The sequence below is a fragment of the Acipenser ruthenus genome, chromosome 20 (genome assembly GCF_902713425.1).
Source record: "Acipenser ruthenus chromosome 20, fAciRut3.2 maternal haplotype, whole genome shotgun sequence".
In the NCBI taxonomy this organism is placed as follows: domain Eukaryota; kingdom Metazoa; phylum Chordata; class Actinopteri; order Acipenseriformes; family Acipenseridae; genus Acipenser; species Acipenser ruthenus.
In genome coordinates this window covers 23,673,794-23,695,687 of record NC_081208.1, presented here as the reverse complement: position 1 = coordinate 23,695,687, position 21,894 = coordinate 23,673,794, and the positions used below count along the sequence as shown (strand labels likewise).

General features: G+C 37.9%; 1 protein-coding gene across 4 annotated transcripts in view; it reads right to left on the bottom strand.

Moving 5' to 3' along the window:
- Nucleotides 1–21,894, bottom strand: part of LOC117425746 (WW domain-containing oxidoreductase-like) — a 339,286-nt gene that overhangs the window by 65,587 nt on the left and 251,805 nt on the right. Inside the window, exon 9 of one of the 4 annotated variants that reach the window (XM_058993707.1) lies at nt 6,241–6,746. The exons of the other annotated variants lie outside the window; for them this stretch is intronic. Within the exon in view, the coding sequence (XP_058849690.1) occupies nt 6,714–6,746 (33 nt within the window). The 3' untranslated portion in view covers nt 6,241–6,713. Of the gene's footprint in view, nt 1–6,240; nt 6,747–21,894 lie in introns of those variants that run through there. 4 annotated transcript variants of the gene reach the window in all.

The window sequence follows — 21,894 nt, the reverse complement described above, 5'->3', positions numbered from 1 at the left end:
GTTAGTGGAACAGCACATGGTGTGTGACTTGTTCTGGAACACCTCTCCGCTCCCCTCATTTCTGCCCTCTATGGCTGATAAGAAAGTCCCTCTTTGCCTCTCTTTCCTCACCATTAACTACGATTAAACAAGACCCCCCCCCCTTCACCTCACCTCACACTTTCACACACGCTTTATTCTGTCATTCACATCAGCCTGTTACAGCTTAACCTGGTGTCACTCTGGATACGATCATGTTGTCAGGGCTTCTTTACTTCTTTTCAGTTGCCAGGGCAGTGAAGGTACATGCCTGCAAGGTTATCGGCTCCAGAGGCAGGGCCACATTCCTTGTGTTCACATTTGAAATCCAATCCAAAGATAAGCACACACGCGTTATTTTCTTTTCACTGCTGCTTCTGTGCTCCACAGAACCGAACAGCCTTAGAAAGGCAAAAAATATAATAATACACCTTAAGGTGGAATCTTTTAACTCTTTCCTGCTTAGTTTTTGTAGAATTTTGACAAAATCAAAGTATAGGACATTCTTTTACCTTTTTTGTTGTCAGCATGCAAATCAGCCAATAGTCAGAAGTTATGCTTGGCTTTATAAAGCACCCACATCAGATATTGCACTTGTCTGCTGGCTTTTGATATCATTCAGCTTTAACAGTAATCTACCGTTTAAAAGTAACCACTAAGATAAACATGTCCATTTACTTTCACAGATTAGGGATATGTACAACAGGAGCCACTCCGATAAAATGTATGTTAAGTTTAAAAAAAAAAAAAAAAAAAAAAAAAAACTGTTTCATGTTATATTTAGAGATTTCTAAAACATATTTGAGCCTTTGTTTTTAAACACTACTTATTCCTTCTCTAGTCTGCCAGTTTATTAGTAAAAGGCCCATGTTTGGACAGGATATACAAATGAAATACAATTCGACAATCATTTTGCAATTCACAGTTGTGCTTTGTGGAGTTTGATCCACAAGTGAAATATAACACTAGACGTAAGGTGCTATTCAATCACGAGTGGCATGTTGTACTTTCTAGTAAATGTGATCACACAGCATATGGTAGTTTTAAGCACACACATCATCTGGAGGGCTAAACATGAAATGTTTCTTATGAATGTGATAAAATAATAGCATATCCATAACCTGCCATACACTTATAAAAAATAAACAGCCTGTAGACTGGTGCTAGTTTTCTGGTTGCTTAACAGCCAAGGATTGCTAACTTACTGTGTGTAGATTTATGCATTAAACACCACCCAGGTCACCTGTACTTGAAATGACACAGATGTTTTGCTGAACATACAAACTTCCTTCTAACTTTAAAACCTGCCTGGTACCAGGTTGGAATTGTCAAGATCTGTCATAGTAACACAACAACAACAACAACAACAACAACAACAACAACAACAACATCATCACAAAGGGTATCGCATTTTCCCCTAAATGGTGTTTTTCTTTAACATTTTACATGAAACTGAGGACATTTTCTTTATGGTCTTAGAAGGAAACAACCTTCATAAATATCTAAAAATATATATAGTTTTAGTTTGAAATGCTATTCTCTGAAAAAGGACATAAAGAAACGTGAAAAGCAGACTTTACTAGTATATATAAATCAAGCCACGAGACAAAAGCTAATCCACCGAAACCTGGCTTTGCACCAAAGGTATTAAAAGTAAAGCAGATGGAGACCACCAAGGACAAGCTTGTCAGGTGCAGCCGAAGGGTTAATGATACGCCCCCAACTCAGGTCAGGCAGACAGGGGAGTGCTTTGAGCACTACTAGGGACCCCGTCTGGGTCTCGGCACAATATCGCAGCCTGCAGCTGATAACACTCTAATAGTCCTCCTTTGAAGAACCAGGGCTCCTACATCCTGATTACTCATTTATCACACCTGGCAGCCCCGCTGAACCATAATTACTCTTCCCTTATCCTGCTGCACTGTCATGTCATTGGGAGAGAGAGAGTGAGGGAGGGAGTTAGAGAGGGAGGGAGAGAAAAGGGGAGGGTGGGCAAGCCTAGTGTTCTCAGTAATGGCACATTACCCCTCTGACAAGTAACTGAAGTGGAATTGTAATTGTAGATATTCCAAAAAAACACTCACTGTTTTTTTGTTTTTTTTTTTAATAATAACAGTGAAGAGCAAGGAAGGGGAAATTCTAATCTTAAAAAAGCAGCTTATACTGACAAACTCGTTTCGATCCCATTTTTTTTTTTCTTTTTTTTTTTTTTATCAGAAGCTGACAAAAAGTACATTGCCTATGATTGTGGCTCAGGTGCTAACTAGGTATGTTAAACACTGTCCACAATTTATTAGGATGGAAGTGTCTCTTATGGAGTGGCTGCACATTCAGATACACAGAACTCCCTAAGCACTGTTGTACAACTTTGGAATGTTGTGTGTATAACAGTAATGTAATATGGTGCACACCCCTGTGTATTGCATGCTGAGCTGCCTTAGGTTGTATATTTAACATGCTGCTACATAGCTTATCATTACACATGCAGACTGTGTACCTCATCTATAACACACAACCTGTACATAACACACCTGTTTAGAAGGGTGTGTGCGTTTTATTCTATAAATAACAGTAAATCATTTCTGATCCCTCAGTATGGGAGTTGTCTTCTGGGATGTTGACCATTACTTAAAGATGCATGACAGGGAGGTCCTTGTTATAGCAGCAGTCTGGCATACAGCTGTTCCAACAACACAGCCACTATTGTGCCCACGTTCAAACTCCAATCAATCGTTGTTTCTACCTAAGAGGTAACTGCTTTAGATCTTATATATTGCACAGTGCATCAGTGATTTGGCACATGCTTCAGAATAGAGTTTAGAGTTATGCCTAACATAACTGTATACACTACATCTTGGTATAGAACAGCAAAGACTGGACAAGAAAGGCGGGGACAGTACATGTATGATATACAGCTATAACATGCGGTTTTAAAACAAAACAAAACAAAAAAACGTTTGAAGCCTTTTCTCCACATTTTATTTCAGCATATTTTATTAAGTCTGCTTTTAATCCTCTACTTCAGAAAAGCTTGACACAGGCCCAACTCTAGCACCTTGTAGTCCCTAGGAGGCCATTACCCACGCAAGACATGTGTTTTTAATCTTCTGTTGTTGCTAACTTTCCTTATATCTAACCTGCATGTCATCATTCAAAACCTGCTCTGCTAAGCTTGTAATTGACAGCTTCCAAGCCTGTTTTCACTAGGAACCTGTCAGTTATATACAAACCCACTCTGTGCAAATTGCCCTATATGATCCTCACACTGAAATGATAATCAGAATAGAGTGAGCTTGGTGTAGTTAACGCAGCAGTGTTAAACTAGTTAGCCTTTAAAAACCAAACGATACGCAGTTAAAGCAGAAACCTGAGGTTTTCAGTGTGCTTCCAGCTTTTCATAGAATAAAGGATTTGGAAAACCTGTGGACAACAGCAGGTTTTGCAACTCTGTTTTTATGAATCATAACTTTACTGTTTTTATGCAATTTTATTTGAACATAGTACCCAATATTGTACATCCCCCAATATAAATCTGAATTCATGCTGTAGACATGGCACAGGATTAACCAAAATAAAGACCAATCAAATTACAACATTTTAGTTTTCTGGTCAATATTGTTCAATGGCTAAGACAATAAGAGGAATTGGCACTTTTTAGCTACCATGTTTGTTGTTTCATGTTTACAATCTATAAGGCCCTGTCTGTTTGGGGTGTTTATAGAAAAAGTCCAAACTTACAGCAGGAATAGAGCTGTATCTTGAATCAGGGATAGCAGTAAGGATTAACAAAAAGCCAAAAAAGTCTGAGGATTTGTAGTCACACAAGTTCACTGTATCTCTGAGGAAAGGTTCTGAATACAAAATGCATGCTTCTTGTGTTGAGTATTTGAGTATTTAAGGACAGGAGAAAACTCTGGACGGAAACCTATACTGTACTTTAATATAAAAGGACTGAAATATAAACGACCTCAGCTCAAACTGAAGGAAGTCAGTCAGAGAGAGATGATTCTGTGCAAGGAGGCTGTGTGGTCCAGTGGTTAAAGAAAAGGGCTTGTAAGCAGGAGGTCCCCGGTTCGAATCCCACCTCAGCCACTGACTCATTGTGTGACCCTGAGCAAGTCACTTAACCTCCTTGTGCTCCGTCTTTCGGGTGAGATGTAATTGTAAATGACTCTGCAGCTGATGCATAGTTCACACACCCTAGTCTCTGTAAGTCGCCTTGGATAAAGGCGTCTGCTAAATAAACAAATAATAATAATAATAACACATTGTCCCTTAGGTTTTTGTTTGTACAACATATGATGCACTTCATTTATTTATCAACTTTTGCCCCTTCTGTAATCAAAGCCCCTCTCCCATCCTCAACACTAACATGACAGCACTTCTATGAGGTTCCTTAATTGCTCATTAAGCAATGCCAGCAACAGAAACCCCCCTCTGCCGTTTAGTAGGAAGAGTTTTCACATTCCCGTCGCTTCTGTGTTCCCTCGCAGATGGGGTTGTAGCAGGGCTTTTGAGCTTAGCTTCCAGATGTGGAAAACGAGAAAGGGGGAGATGGGGAGAAATGTAATGCATGAATTTACTGTCATTAACAACCCTGACAGCTGCATGAACCCATAGGAAATGGCAGCTGTGTCCCAACTGTGCAGAAGTAACCCCCCCACCCCCAATCTTTAGTATGAGAGAGACATTTCCATGCACGGTTTTAAGATCCTCTTCACGTATTCACATTTTTAACATGCTTTTTATAGAGCAGTCCTATTAGTAGACATTGTCCTATAAAACACAGCTGTGAGTGACATGCAGATTACGCACACAAACACTTTGAAGAATATGGTGCTGTAAGGGGTGTGTGACACTCAAACTACAAATGTGTTGTTTTCAAGGACTCTGCGTACAACGGCATCAAGGATATGGACCACATGAGCTAGTTTATTGCAATACATACAAGAAGACGCTTCATATAACAATAATGATATGCTGCAGCATACAGTATCAGTGTTGCACAGGTGCTGCTCAGGCTTCAGGGCATGATGCAATGTTAATATATTAGTGAGTAAGCAAATTGTATAGGGTAGTTAGAATCAAACAGTCATTTTTATTCTTTCCATTTCAATAAAAACATTAGAACTTTAAACAGGTCGTCAATAAATCGGGCTTGCTTACACATCGATGCTGTAAACTATCTCCTGCTTCTCATTCCCGGGCGCTTCAAGTTTGAAATGTGTCTTAAGACATTCAAGAAGATTCCCCTTGTGGACTCCAAACAGAAACCCTGCTTTCTATGGGCACGCATAGAAAGGCAACATCAGAGGAGCTCTCTCCCTCACAGCAGGATAAAATAAATATTCAACAATACTCAAGACAGTTCAGCGTCAGAGAACAGTGACTGCAGTTTATGAAAGCACTCCAGTCTCACAGAAGTCATAACAAGGGGGGACAATAATGCAGCTTTGATAAAGCAACAGAAAAAGCTATGACACTACGGAAAACCAACAACAGATGAAAAGAAATATTCAAATCCCCCATCCTCAGAGTCTTGTGTTGTATTTTGAATTACACAAGTTACAGAGATAGCAGTTTTGTGACAGTTGAGGTTTAAACTCATGTTCATTTTAAAAGCAAACCATTTTTATGAGTTACAGCACAACAGAGATCTTATTTTTTGACAGTGCTTTAAGTATTATTCACGTGAGTATGTCACGTGAATCAAAAAATAAAAGGAAGGTCGATTAGAATCATGTCTGAGCTCTAAGTATTGTATACACCATTGTGTAACCATTAATCTGTCCATATGCAACAGTCTAGGCCAGGGATGTAAGAAATGCCACATTCTATGTTCAAATGATTCATGGAGTTCTTTTGCCTAAAACAGGCAAATATAAATAAAAAAATATTATATTTCAGTTTGATTATATAAAGTAGCATAATTACTTAAGTATTGCACTTGCATCCATATAGTGACATACAGTAGGTATTGTGAGACAGGAGAACTGTATATTAGTAGAGAATAAAGCATCTGTTCAGACAAATAAGGAAAAGCTTTTGGAGAGCTAAGTACAAAAGCAAAGATGGGATTGTCTTGTGCTCAAATTCATAACAACAACAACAACAACAACAACAACTTTCAAAGCTATAACCCAAAAAGTACCATCCTTAATATCAGACAAAGACACAGGTTTGTATTAAGTCTCTTTTTTTTTTTTTTGGTTTGGTACTGTGTATCGATTAAAGCTGACTTGAGGGGTCCCCCTGGCACCCCTAGATAAATCCTTGCTAATGGCTCACAACAAGGTTAGGGGCTCTGTAAGCATACAGTACAGAAAAATAGAGTGATAGGGGTACAAATAAATGAAAGCAAAGAGACAGGCCTGATGTCCCTGAGTTATGGAGCCTGGGACTCTGCAGCGGGAGACAACGCTGCAGGTGTTCAAGCCGCTCACTCTCATTGTTCTCAAAGACAAGAGTGCCAGCGACGCTACCTCAGCCAGCCAGAAAGGTGACATTTCTATTCTTTGGGCAATCTGCCCTGGTCTCCACAAGCTGACAGGATCAGGGCAGGTCAGCGCCCGCTTACAAGCGGTGTTCACCTGCAGAAAATCTCTCTCCCCATGCTTCATCTTGGAACTCTTGACCTCAGAGCCACTCTGAGGTAGTTTTCTCTTTTTTCTTAGAGGTGCCCAGCGGGATAGACATCAAACAACGGCTCCTTCCAGTCTGCGTGAACTCTGCATTAGAGTAGAAAATGTACAGTGTATGTAACACAGTCATACCTTCTGTAAGGCACAAGGTCAAGGTGTCTGAGCAGGATACAATTGAGATGTTATTATCTCTCTGTCTGACTTCTACTGCTGAGCTACCGGTTTTACAATACAGTAGGGATTTTACTGGTGATTTTTGACAGATATTAAAAAACAAAAATCCTAAAATTAAGCATTGAAAATGCATCTTTTAAAATGCTATATGAATAATGACACCAGTTTATGATCCATTTATGTTATAAAAGAAACGGACTCGGTACCTCTCTCAGCTGGGCTGCTTATTTCCTATGATGACCTGGTTTGATTGCAGCAACCAAAGCAAAATTGCCAAAGTCTGCATTAATTTGAAAACACCTTGTAAAAGAAAGGCAATTTTTTACAGTCAGGTCATTATGATATAGAACCTATTCACTCGAAAAATTAATTAGCTATGAAAAACATTATCACTAGCCCAAGTAGTTACACAAATGCTAAATGCTACACATTTATTAAAACAGCGTCTCAATTAAAATACTGTATTCCAACTGGAATAATATATATATATAGCTGTCAGGCACATTGTTCAAATGGAGGGTCTATTTAAAGATCTAAACAGCGGCAGACCTGCTCTGTTGTGGACCTCTTTACACCGTAATCCTTTTGTATTTAGTGATGTTAATAATGTAGTCAATACATCACCCCAGGGAGAACACACCAGTGGGATGATTATAGAGGTTGGCAGTATTTGGATCTTAGGAGACCCCAAAGTGATACTAGAACCAGTTGAACTGGCTCTTGTGTGCTAAATCAGTTCTTATCAAGGTTTTAAGTCTCTGCACACCCATTATAGACTTCAACACAATTTTTGAGACTTTGCTCTTCTGTCTCTAAACCTAGCCTCTGAAGGTTAGTCCCTTCCCATCAAGATTAAGACTTTGGGGTTTGTGTGGATTTTTGGAATGGAAAAGAATCTTAGGAATATTGCCTGGCTACGCCCTGTTCTCTCTATGCCTGCTGCGGAGAAACTGGTCCATGCCTTTGTCTCATGTGGACTTGACTACTGTAATACCCTGCTTGCTGAGGTTTCCAAGAACACCCTGAATATATTTCAGTATGTTCAAAACTCAGCAGCCAGGGTTTTGACCAGGTCTCGATCTGGTGATAATATTACCCCTGTTCTGGAATCTGTTAAGTTTCGCATTAATTTTAAAGTCTTGCTATTGACTTTTAAGGCTTTGAAGGGTGTGTCTCCTTTACATAACTGACCTTTTATCTATTTATACCCCTAGGCGCAATTTGCAGTCCACTGATGTTGGACTCTTATGTGTCCCCACGACCAGATTACAAATTGTGGGTGGTCGGGCCTTCTGTTCCTATGCCCCTATTTTGTGGAATGCCCTTCCCAAAGAAATTAGGGACCCTGAATCCTTGGGTGTTTTTAAATCTCACCTTAAAACGTGTTTGTTTAAACTGGCTTTTTTTTTAGATTTAATGTTTTGACAGTTTTCTTCTTGTGTATTTGTATTTTGTGTTCTTATGTACAGGACTTTGTGATGACTTCTCATGAAAGGCGCTTTATAAAATTAAGATTATTATTATTATTATTATTATTATTATTATTATAAACAAACTGGAAAACAATGCCAGCTTTCTAATAAAGTGGAGCACACAGAAGGTTAAAATATGAAAGGATATAGTACAGATACATCAAGGAACATGATATGTAATATTGATTAAGAAATTAATTAAGCTCACAGGCCTTCTCTGATGAATGTGATTGAAAATATCTCACACTGCTAAGTAAAATGAATAAAAAGTTAATTTTAATTTAAATATTGGCTAAACCTCAGTAGGCACACCATACCACTGAATGCATGTGCCTGTCCATGGACACAACACACTACACTAGCTAATAACATTTTAACAGTGGATCATTTTAGCTAAGTAGAGCTACAGATCCACTGACGGAAATCCAGGATGAAAGCCATTTTTGAGAACTCACAATTACTTCTTATATTTTCCCTGTTATTTAAAGTAAAGGGAAAAAAAGGGTTTACTTATTTACACTCCTGAGATTGCCAATGGCTTCATAAATAGCGGCTAGGTGCAACATTATTCTTTGTGGGATTTGGGAGGCTAAATGAGTGGGGCAGAGCAATTACTTTATTGAACAATGTAAGGCATTACCCTCTGGCTTCATTATGATAACGGGTTATCTGATTGCTGGTGCTATTTCCGTCCTGGTGCGGCGTGCTCAGACACCAATGGAGCTACTGTTTTCAGGCCATTAACAAAAGGGCTTGATCAGGTAATCTGAGACTTCCTCTTTCAGCACGAATACAAACAAGGCGAGCAAGCCCATCGCAGCATTACAGCCCTCGGTTGTCAGTGCGTCTGCAGAACTTAATTTTCTGATGTAATTTGCCCCTGTGATCTTGAGTATTTTATGGTGCTCTGTTTCTTCAAGCCGTCTTCTCTGCTTTCTCCACTGCCTAATAAAAATAGCGTAATATGCTGGACAGAAACTTTACTAGCGCATGAAAAGAATGCACATGTGACTTTCCCTGTGAGGTAGAAAAATTACACCATTTGTTGCAAAAATAAATACATAATTTAAATCACATTATAACATAGTAACAAACAATTAGCCTACAAAAACGTACCAGAACTAAACTCAACTTATATAATTTCCACACCAAATACATTTTCACTCCCGAGGTTAAAATTCGGTGTTTGCTTCTCGGCTGCTTAATGTGCAATCACATCATTGCCTTCACAATAGGGAACTACAGTAACTGATCCAGAACTTGCAAGTTATAATTTGCTTACACACTGACTATGAGGCGTTAACTTCCATTTGATCTGTGTGTGAGTACAGATAACAGAAACCTAGTAGCATGTCTTGTATATTTAATAACAAAGGAAGAAAGAAAAACAGATGTGCAATGATGCAGATTCTTCTTTGCCTTATACACTGCACTGTACTTTCCTTCACACACACTACTCTAGATTATTTATTGTTTTACTCTCAAAGTAATGTATTTGATATCAAAACTACCTCTGGGAGTAGAGCTAGTTAATTTGGGAGTTAGGGAACCCACTCCATGATTTCCACTCACTGTAAAGGCAAACGACAGCGAGTCTGGCCTGAGGGTGCCCTTGCTACTGTATTGAAGCCTAGTGTAAATACGGTATTAGTCCCCTGGCTGGATTCGAACCAGGTCCCAGAGGGGAAGGCAAAGACATTTCCACTGGAAACTCCCAGTCTCACAGCAGCAGGGTGCATTGGGTTGGCACCTAAGGCTTTCTACCATGTCCTTCAAGATGACCCCCACTTATATTGTTGGTGGTTTGAATCACTGTACCTCAGTAGTTAAGATGACAACATCATGGTCTATTGCTTACTTCCTTTCAGGGGCATTTCATATGGGATCGGGTTTGGATTGACGTGCAACCTCTATTTATAGTGATAAATAGTTTAGTGTGCCAGTATTAAAAGGCCTTTCAGGGCATGTCCAGCATTTGTCCCCTGCTTACTTCTCAATGGTTATGTCCACAAGGGATATCATTTTGCATCGATAAGTGCTGCCACTTCAAAGTAACATCTATTGCTTCTGACTAATACTGACTGTCATGAACTTAAATTTAATAACAAATGGATTTAGCTGGGATTTAATTACTCTTAACTACACCACAACTGTTTATAGCTGAGTCTAAAAGTACAGTGATATAGACTTGTTTTATTCAGATAGCTGACAACGCATAACTGTACCACTATTAGAAATTCCTAAAACACAAAGTGACTCTGAAATATGTTGGTATACAAAACTGAATACAACAGTTTTCAGAAGTTAATCGGTTTCTTTATTGAACAATAATTATCAATATTACACTATATAATTGATTGCTGTCTTTTTTCCTACATTTGTCCATGTTACTCAGAAAGCAGACTATGACAGCCAGTTTGTTTGCATCAGGGATGGAAATAAGACTCCCATTGCATAGCACTCAGACACATCTGAGTTTGTTACCTGTACACTGTGGCAAATCAAGCTCGAAGTAAAACCTGGAAAGGTAAGCTACTTCCACCCACCCACATCTGTAGGATTGTCCTGCATGTTTTTGCAGCAGTAGGTAATAAATTATATATTCAATCTAACAAGAAAACATAACTGCTGATATTTTCAATATAGGTGTAAAATGCAATTGTTGTTTAGTTAGTCCTATAAAAGGTATCAACTCTCCTTCTCTTTGTCTATCATCTTTGGACTGATACGGCTACCATTTCATCTATCAATGACTATAATTATAGTAAAATAATTACATAAACAAACAAACAGCTTTGCAATGTATATGTTTCTCTGACTTCACCAGAAGGAGGCATTGAATTACACACTCTCTTACACTTGCTTTCTCTCTCACACACACAGACAACAGACATAACAAATGCTCTATTTTCTGCCGCCTTGCTGTGATTTATGAAAGGTGTACCTCACTGTGGGAAGATAATGCCATTTGAAATGGTTCATTTCATAAACCTGTTCCAACCCTCTCATATCCCCCTGCTGAATATGGGATTCGGAGCATTTGTAAGCCCAATAACATTTTTTTATCCGCTACTGACACGAAAACAACAGGACTTTGTTTGGAGCGAGGTAATGATGCAGTTACTCGGGAGCCACGGCTAAAGCACTGCTCTCAGGGGCAGCCCCCCTTCCCTCCTCCTCTTCCCTGGCAAACTCTGTGCAGCTGTGAACAAGGGAACTTGTATAAACAAAACGAAGAAATAATCAACAAACACTCAATTCCCCAATGGCCTTCCCAGCTACCAGCATTAATAATCCCATGTTCTTGAGCACACACATTAATAATACAGTGGGGACGAGGTATACTGCACGTTATGAAGTGTGAAAAAAATGAACTAAATAAAAAACCAAAGCAGGATAAATAAGCCCAAGTATTATTTTTGTTCTCTCTAATTCCTTTGCAGGAATTGAATACTATTAAACTCTCATTTTAATAAAAGCAAAACCTAGTTTGATGGTATTTGTTTTGCCCTTAACACTGAACTTCTGCAATAATAAAAAATAAATAAATAAATAAACACATTAAAGGCTTAAGAAACCCTGTTGGACTGCAGTTTTTATATCAAATGGTACAGTACAGCACGACTAATGGGCAAATATCACAGGCAGCCATATATTGTGAATGATACATATACTGTATACTATGTGATATTTGTTCAAAGCAAATAAGCAAAGGGTTAAATATAAACAAGGATATGTAATGGAAATCACTACTTTAAAATGTGTAACATGATCCCACAAATTGACTTTTCAACTTACTCTCAGTATAATACACTGTGCTGAAGGAAAAAGATGCCTTTAGTACTGTTAGTTTCATCTTGCCACTAAATTCCTTAGCCGGTTTTTAATCCTATTGAAAAACACACTGTGTGATACCAACATTGTGTAGGTGGTGTGCCACTAATTATAATGAAATGCTTGAGATAAATATGCACTTACTCTTAATGGAAAGTTCAAAGCTGACTTTCCTGCTCCATGCTCAGTCAAAGTACTGTAGTGACTGCCTGGAATAACACTGTAGACACATTCACAAAGCAAGATTGTATCTGCTCACTAGTTCTTGTTCTTTTATGACTTCCTTTGAAATCTTGCCTTCCCATACTTGCCCACTCTTAGCATAAATCACTGGTAAAATGACACAGGGCAGAAGGGAAAATATTTAGAATAAAGGAAACCAAAAGAACCCCAAGTACTCGTTTTATGGCCTACACGAGTGCTTTAAAACCAGCACCTGCTAAAAAAATTAAATGGGAAAATGGGTTCCCTTTGTAGTTGTATAAATAAACTGAAGCATCAAATTGCTTTCAACAAAAAAAATAAAAAAACGATTTTTAAGTAGGGCATTCATTTGAAAATGTATTTATGGCTTGCAAATTCCAACCTGGAAATGGAGGCTTAATTTCTATATTACTACAAAGTTATTTGTTTATTTATTGTGGGTTGTGTCTTCTTTTCCGGTAGTTATAGGTGTGGGAAAATAGATTGTTCATCACATCCAGGCCTTTATGACATCTGAGCACCTAAGTTTTTCCCCTCAAAGGGCCTTTAAAATATCCTTTCTGTGTCAGTGTTAAGGTTAGCGCTGCATCAACAAGAAAGTGATAATAAATCTTCATTAATCTCACTGAATCTCCAATCTTCAAAAAAATAAAAAAAAAAACAACAATACATTAATCTCTAGAACAATACCTTCATCACTTAACAAATTCAAACCTTTTAGGGCCTATTCTGCCCCTATTATTATCACTTTTATCTCAAAGGAAAGTCTCCTGAAATATCTGTCTATGAAGCCTAATTACTTTAATGGGATTGCAGTGATTAACACTTCCTGGCTTGGGTACCTTTGTTTATTCACTTGTTACTTTGCCATTCCTGAGGATACAGCCCCCCTCCGCTCCAGGACTCTGCCAGTCCCAGGTCGTCTCCTGCCTTATCTACAATAGCTTGGCTCGGGTTATCGTTGCAGCTTAAGCCATTTGCCAGGAACCCAATGGGTCCTGCACACACAGTGATAATGCACACTTGTGAGGGGATAATTAGCCGCAACAATACCTAAGCCCTCTCCTCTTTCTGAAACAGCGCTAGAACAATAAATGGGAAAATCTAGGCCCTCCAGTATAAAGTATCAAGCTATAGTTTAGAGCCTCTGATGGAGTTTTTGTTATTTCTGTGAGTGATGAAAGGGCATATCAAGACATCTTTAGATAAAACATAATATATATTTTAAATTAAGTCTCGCTTTTACCCTTCTGTCGTCAAATGTTTAGGCTTTGTAAAATATGTGGTGCCTGCAGTTTTGAAAATGTTCCAGATGATGAAACTTTTTTTTTTTTTTTTGGAGGGGGAGAAGAGAGTGAGAGGACAGACACAATCTACAAAGAAGTGTACAAACTCTAGGTGACCCAGTGGCCTGATGTTGTTTTGTAAGCATAGTAGCATGAAAGTGAAACAATATATATAATAATATATATATATATATTATAGGTGTAACACAGTATTTCATTCCAACAGCCTCTTAAATGCAAACCACACCTGTTGAAAGAACCTACATGATGTGGTCTTGGAAGTTGGAGTGTAAGACCTATTTATCAAGGTTAATGTTTAGTTAATTAGCTTAGTAATTATATATTGCTTCCTCAGAGACAGACTACAATATACATAGACACCCTAGAGCCTGGCCACTGCTCCATGCACATACATGTACATCTAAATGAAATACACCAGCTGCAAAATAGTGTATACACAGTATGTGTGTATCACATTCTTTTACGGAAGAGAGGGGATTTGGTAGCACTTCAGATTAGGAATACTATAGATAACCATGGTCTTCCATTGGGTACCGAAACTGACAATGGTTCATGTTTTTAATGGTAACTAATGGTGGAATAAGTGTGTTAAAAATACCTAAAATATAAAGGGAGTCAATGCAATGCCCACACTAACACAGTGAAGTGAACATGTCTATGTTTGTGTGTGTGTGGTGGCATTCTGGCTCTAAATGTGCGATATGAACAACAATGTTTTGTTTTCTTTCAGTAATTCACATTTGTTTTTTTGCCATTATTTAAATAAAGAACAAAAAGGAAGAACATTCTAGCTGTAGCTGATTTCTCTTCTAGCTATTAAAAAACAAAACAAAAAAGTATGAAAACAATTATTTTCCACTGAGAGCTGTACGCATGCATTTTTTTTTTTTAAATAAAGGAGGCAGTGAGCCTTGCTTGTCCCTAAGTCTCTGCGGATGAGGGCTTGATGGTTTAGCTTTGGCATCTGGGTTGCAGTGCAAAGACAGCCCTAGAGAAATTCATTCCACAGGCCCGTGTCAGTTTGCACTGCTCCTCCGTGGCGCTCGGCAGTGGGGCCAGGCCACGGCGACAGTCACTGGGGAGGGCATGATGAACAGCCATACTAGAAGCCCAGCTGACTCCCTGGCAGGCTAGACAACCCCTTTCGCTTCTGCTTTGTCTGCCAAGAGTTTTGGATAGCTCCTCCTCCTTCAAAAGATCCTTCCAGTGGAAAGACAATGTGTGGGGGTTTGGGCAGTGTATAATGTAGAGGGGGTGGGGGGCTCCAATCTAAGTGCAGAAGTGACCGTCACTACGTCCTTGAGGTAATTAATCAGTGCTGAGTCTGCACAGGGGTTGCAAGTGTGTGTGTGTGTGTATATATAGCTGTTCAAAAGCTTAATTTGAACTTCTGATTCAAAACTAACACCTCCACCAAAATGAGAACAGTATTAAATAAACAGCCACATCCTTTACCCATTTGGTACACTGGAGACACAATTCATTCCAAAATAGGTTTCACACACCATATTGAAGCCAAGAATATTTATTTCCATTACATTTCTTCCACAAAAGGAAACACTGAAATGAAACAGTTTCCAATGGGCCCAGGTGCAAGGGCTGGGCTTTCTAAAAGGATTTGTCCAATAATTGTCACAAATCTAGCCAAGAACTGCACAAAACAAACTCAAATCTGTCATCTTTTGCATGACTGTCCTCCTGGTTAGCACCATATGTAACACTGAGTTATGGGAGTCTGTGTTCCATCCTCTTCAGAATTCCTTAAATGAGTGTTCAGGGACAGACTGATACATGGACTGATGGTGCAGTAATGTCCTATTTTGGCTGGACAGAAGGACCAGTCTAGCTGCTGGATCTGGCTTCTGCCTAGATGGTGCCTAATATAATTCTAAAATAACTATAACAGCCTAGATGCTGCCTTGTGGCACTGTAACGTACAGGGGTTTGAAAAACAATTGGAAACACCGGAGGTATGCCACACACACTTTTTGTGTTAAATGCATTGTGACTGATTCCTTTCTATGACATGTATTCTACAATATAGATGTATAGTAAAGTACTGATAGTAGGTGCTTGGTTGGCAAGGAGCAGTCTCAAAAGTGATGACTCTTAGGCCAGTATGAAGAATGTACTTCCCTGTAGCTGTTGGCCCCAATTTCCCTGAAGGAATTAAAACCTTGTAGATACAATCCAAAAACAGTCCTGTAATTCTACCTCAGATTAAGTAAGACACAAAACAAAATAGTTAATTTCCACAGCAATACTTTTTTTGTTTTAAAAATAATTGGATGGGGGTGGACAGGCTGTAGAAATAGATCTTTAACTCAATGGGAACTATTTACTGTATTATAAAAAGAGATAACTGTAAGGCAGAACAGTTTCTCTTAAAGGTGCCAAATTCTTTCCAGAAAGCAGAGGAAACATCAACATAAAGGTAGACTACTTTGCTGCCAAGGTCAGTAATGTGTAAGAAAGACAGAAAAAAAAAAGATTTTAGATGGAAATCAATAGGATGACTGCATATTCAATTTAAATACACTGTGAATCTAGGGACAGGATAAAAAATAAAAAAAAAACTCATCAAAATGTGTTTTTTTTTTTCTCTTACATAAAAATGAGTGAGATTCAATCCAGATGAATGAGACTTGACATGTATGAAATTATTATATAGTTTTTTCCTGTACAAGGCTGCATCTGTATTATCTAGAATTGTGCTGTGATGTTGGGGTATATCTTAAAAGCCCTTTCTTGTCGGCAATCTGTGATTGCTATATTCCGAAGGGGGAACTAAGCTTAAAGGACAGAATTTAACAAACCTAATTATCATGGCTTAATTAGTACCAAGGGTAAAGCTCTATGAGACACATGCAGACTTAATTTATATCCTGACAGAGAGGAACAAGTGTTAATGTGCTGTATTTATTATAATACCTACAATTGTGAGAGGGAACTGAATGGAACTAAGAAAACTTACATTGCTGTATATTACAAATAGAATGATTCAAGCTAACAAGACGATATCAATGCAAATACCGTATCACTGTTGAAGACATCATTTGTTTATTTTATATGCTGGATAAACAAAAAATATACAATACATTCTGTGAGGAAGTTTTACTATATTAAAAGCTGCTTATACAGAAAATGAAACCTAGTTATTAAATGAGTAAAGCTGCTGCTAGTGGCTGATGGTATTTTGGTGTCTCCAGGATGTTATAGGCTGACAATAAAAACTATTCTTGGTTTGTGATGAAAGTTGGCTTGATTAATACATTTGTTAATGTGATATAGCGTTAGTAGGAATATTCTTTTTTTCATGTCTAAATATTCTTTGAAACTAAATTCAGTAAAGAAATGAGCCCAGAACAGACTGCTATCTATCCATAGACCACAGGATTGTGTTGTTTAAAGGGCACTGTATATATTGGAATATACGCCTGCCTGTTTTTTTTTAATATGTACATGTTCGCAATCTGATAGTTTTATCTTTTTGTCATCAAAGCAGTAAAGAATCTATTTCATGAACTTTATAAATTCAGCTAAAAACAGCAAAAAGAAATTTACCGGAAGTCAACAATGAATTACTCACAGTGAAGTCATCAAGAATATTCTGTAGTACAATTTCCACTACATTCATGGATTATCTTTAGTGGACGAAGACTGTCAATTACTAATAGGAACAGTGAAATGTATTCCTATGCTACATTCTACATAAATGTAGAACTACTTTAATGAATTATTTTAGAATGGATTGCTATTTAATTGTGTATGCTGGTGGATTTAGGTTTTAAGTGGGAGGCAGGGGTGTAGTGCTGGGGGGGTCGGGGGGAGCGCCGCCCCCCACTTCTCTTGGGCAGGGAGAGCAACGCTTCCATACTTCACGTGTAGAATATTGAACTGTTTTGCTCCATTTTAATATATGGAGATATACATGTGTATAACCCATACAAATAAGCAAAGAATACAATAGCCGTAAGAAACCCTTGAGAGATCAATAATGAAAAAAGTTTGAATATAGCGTGCCGGGTCTGGGACAACAGGTGTGAATAATGTAGAGAGGTGAAGGGAACCTGTATCAACGCTGTGCTGAGGTGTCAGCGTTTTACAATTAGATGTAATAATTGGAACAGTTCTTATTTTTAGACCCATATATAACAAATAATGTAGATAAAATAAGCTAAACATTTATTTAAAAAGATAAAAACTCAATCGCAACAAGTAAATAAAGAGTACCTGTGGCCTTAAACATCTTTTTTTGCAAACGGATGCTCTTCTGTTTCAAAACCTCAGTCTCATTCGCTCTAAAGCGGTTGCAACTAGGACAGTGAGGCGAGCTGATTGTGGACCAAACCATTCAATATACGAGAACGGGGAGTGGGAGAGTGTTATGTGTATGATTAATAATAATAATGACGGTGTTTTAATCATGTTTGTATTAGTGTATGAAACTGGTTGTGAAAATATGTACAGTATTTGTGTATTTATTTATCTTTGATATAAATAGCTATAAGTCTAGTTGCTTTACAATAATTCCTCAATACCTGTTTGTCTGAATTTGTAATCAATTGGTACACTTGTTAGCCCTTTCAAATACCGTACCTACTAGTGATAAACTGCAGTCCTGTTGAGTGTATGGGGAAATGGGGACTGCAGGTGCCATGGTAGGGTTGAGAGCAGGGGAGGGGGGGTAGATAATAGCGATCCCTCGCTTCTAAATATAGCACTGCACCACTGGTGGGAGGTGCATGTTAAAATGTATTTGTAGAGGAATCAAGCTTTTTATATTGTAGATGTTTAATATATTTTTTAATTGCATTGTAATGACAGGATTGTGCTGCTGTCCACCAGGACCTCCCATGTAAATGAGATGAGGCATTGAAGCCAACCCCCCCAATCCCCAATCCCCAATCCCCATACTTCCATGGTGTAAATGTCTTAAGTTGTAGGTCACTTTCTGCTGCTTTAACACTCAACCTTTCAGCTGGAGTTATCACATCAAAAGCAGCAAGTGTCTAAAGCACCAAACCTTTACCCACATGCAAAACTGGATTACATACTGTATTGTGTTAGAAAAATTTTAAATGAAGAATTTAGAACAAAAATAAGGTACTGCTTTATTCAATTTGTAATTACAAATTTTTAAAAAATGCAGATTACTTTTGCAGTCCATTGAAGTCAAAACCACAAATCCAGAAAAATACAAACTATTTTAAATTATCATAAAAAGGACTTCCGTTTGATGAAGAATTTGCTAATAGAACATTTTAAAAGAGAAGAACATTTAAATAGAATACAAATACAATGCAGGGTTTCTGGTAAACACCAGGCATGGCGGCGCTTTACGGGAAGTCTTAGAGAGGAAGGTCATATAGAGGAGTGCGTAGGATATTATCCACACATCCGCTGTGAACTACGCAGCAGTCCTGCATGCAACGCAATGATGATATGATCACATGGAAATAGCAAAGTTGCCAGACAGAATTAACCCAAGGCTTCTGAGAAATTATTATTAGAAATAGTAATCATTTAGTCATCCATTTTTTCAATCAGATGACATAAGATGCTGGCATTCGATTTCAAAAGGTCAATAGAATTAGGCTGTACACTTCCAAGTGGGTCCCGGTTACTGGCTTCAAAAGAGTGATGTGCACATTAGTAATGTTCTGAATTAATGTTCTTTTTGTGGTCTTTCACAACACGCCTACTGTCGTCACCCCAGGCTAAGAGAACAAGTCCGTGGGTTGCTCTCGTTTGACAGGTATTACACGTGGGGGAGGATAAGGGCATTTAGGAGTTAAAGGGGTTTTTGAATATTTTAGCCTTTCTGTTTCTGGTGAAAGTGAAATTATCTGGAACAATAAGCTGTGGGTAGGTTGCAGAACCCAGACATTATACTAAGCTTTTGCTTCATTGTAATGTAGGGTCCTTTTTACAAAGTGACACTGTTTAAACTTTTCCAGACAGTCTAGGAAAGTTTCATAAATACTAACATTTATTTATAGTATGCATACACATATATATCACATCCATTTTTTAGTGCTTTTCCTCATTCCTTATCTCTTTAGCTTTCTTCTACATTTTAATTAAAATCCCAAGATATTCAAATCATGCCTTACAATTTATAAATCTGCCCTGGCTTATACACACCTCTTGTACAATGCTTTGAGATTCATCTGCATCAAAATGTAAAAACGTACTGTATATTATATTTATTGACAGCTTTTGAGGTTATAGAAAAAAATAATAATCTTTACTGTAAATAGGGCTACTGACAGCTCTACAGACAAACCTACATCTACTTACACAACTGAAACCGGTTGGCATTTTTGAAGGAAACATCGAAAACCTTCCTCAGTCTTATTAGGACAAGTTTACAAAAAAAAAAAAAAAAAATACTAATATAATGCACTGAGGGCACTAGTGAGTCAGAATTAAGACTGAAGAGAATGATATCAGTGTTGTACTGTACAAGCTTTTTGTTAGATTTACTTTCCACCAGATTTTCATTCATAGTATGACAAAATAGACCAGCAGTGAGTCAGTAAAGAGAGAAATGACACATGACAAGATAAGGCCTTTCACTTACAGAGCTCTTACACTGATAGTTTTTAAAGCCCATAGACAACATTAAGACATTGTTGGTCAGATGTCATTAACCTACAAACAGCTGAGCAAGTGGAACCTGTAAAAATTCCCATGTTAAGGATTTTCAAATGTCTGAACACATACATTTATAGGTAATTGCCATCACAACTGTCAGCATATTGGAAATATGGTGGCTATAGTTTTAAAATAAGGCCCAATAGCAGACCATCCTCAACCCTGACTGCCAATGACATCTGCAAACAAGCAGTTTCCAAGATATAGCCCTCATTATCTCAGACATCTGTACTTTGACAAAGCAGGTCACAGTGAGATGTGTTCACTGTTCAAAATAAACAGACCTCTATCACATTTACTGATGACAACTCTCTGTATATGGAATAACTTATAGTATTATTAGTCTAGAGTTGGCCGTACTCTTTTAGAGAAATGTACTTGTGCTTTTCAGACTCCTTTCAGTATTATGTAAATATCACCTGTGAGAAAATGTTGCACAAAGCCTCAGAGTGGCTTGCATACAGTAGCTGCTTTAATATTTTAGACATTTTTAACTGGTCTAGTCAGGCATAATCTGTTTAAATTGTTCTGCTTTTCCAAGCATGGTTTACCAGCTGATGTATGATATACATGGGTGGGAAATGGTTTTGGTGGGGTTCTGCTGGTAAACATTAGGAACGCATTTCTTAATCACATTTTATGCAGAATTACTTTACATAACCTGACAGAGCAAAACAGAAGGAACAAAGGGAAGACTAATTTATACTTTTGGAAAAGATCAGAGTGAGTAAATTGATTAAAAAATCCACACATTTTGAAAATACAGTGGACCATAATCAATTGATCTTATTAATGTCAGTGTTAAGGCAGTTATATATAAATAATATAATTGCCACTGTATATATAATTCATTCTTTAATTGTATTTACAATGGTTTCTTTACACCTTCACTGTTCTGTATGTTAAACTTTACATTTATTGCTGATAATTTATTTAAAAAAAAAAAAAAAAAAATCCCTTTCCACTTTCTTTGCGAGTACAGATTTTTTTCCCCCCAGGAAAATGAATGTTCGTGTGTCTATGTTAATCCATCATTCTGTGATCGCAGAGGTCATCCGGGAAACGATAGCAGGTCAGATAAGGCCTCTCCTTCATGGAGGCACACTCCCCACACATTGCTGTGGGAAAGGTGCCTTGCTGATAGTAGGGGGCATTATCCCTGAGCATACCTAAACAGGACAGTCTGCTTTGACTTTGCCAGCTCAAACTTAGCAGAAACTGTGACTGCAGAATGCAGCACACTCGGTTCTTAGCGGTATGGCTTTCTAATGAATTCATTCATATTTTCGTTTTTTTTATCAGCATAACAACTTGAGTGGCTGATTCACTGTAGCAACAAAAAGGGTACTGAATTATATGATTTGTTGGTGTTAAATAAAATGAGATTATAATTTAAGACACCCATTACAGTTTTAACCATTCCAGTTTAAACCAAGAATGTTGCCTATACCTGACTTTCGCATACTGTAAGTGTACAGCTTACTGAGAGATATCAGGTAACAGGGGTTGCATGAAGCCTGTAGGCTGAATTATAAAGAGTGTCCTATACATAATGTATAATGGCTGCATGAGTATAATCATATT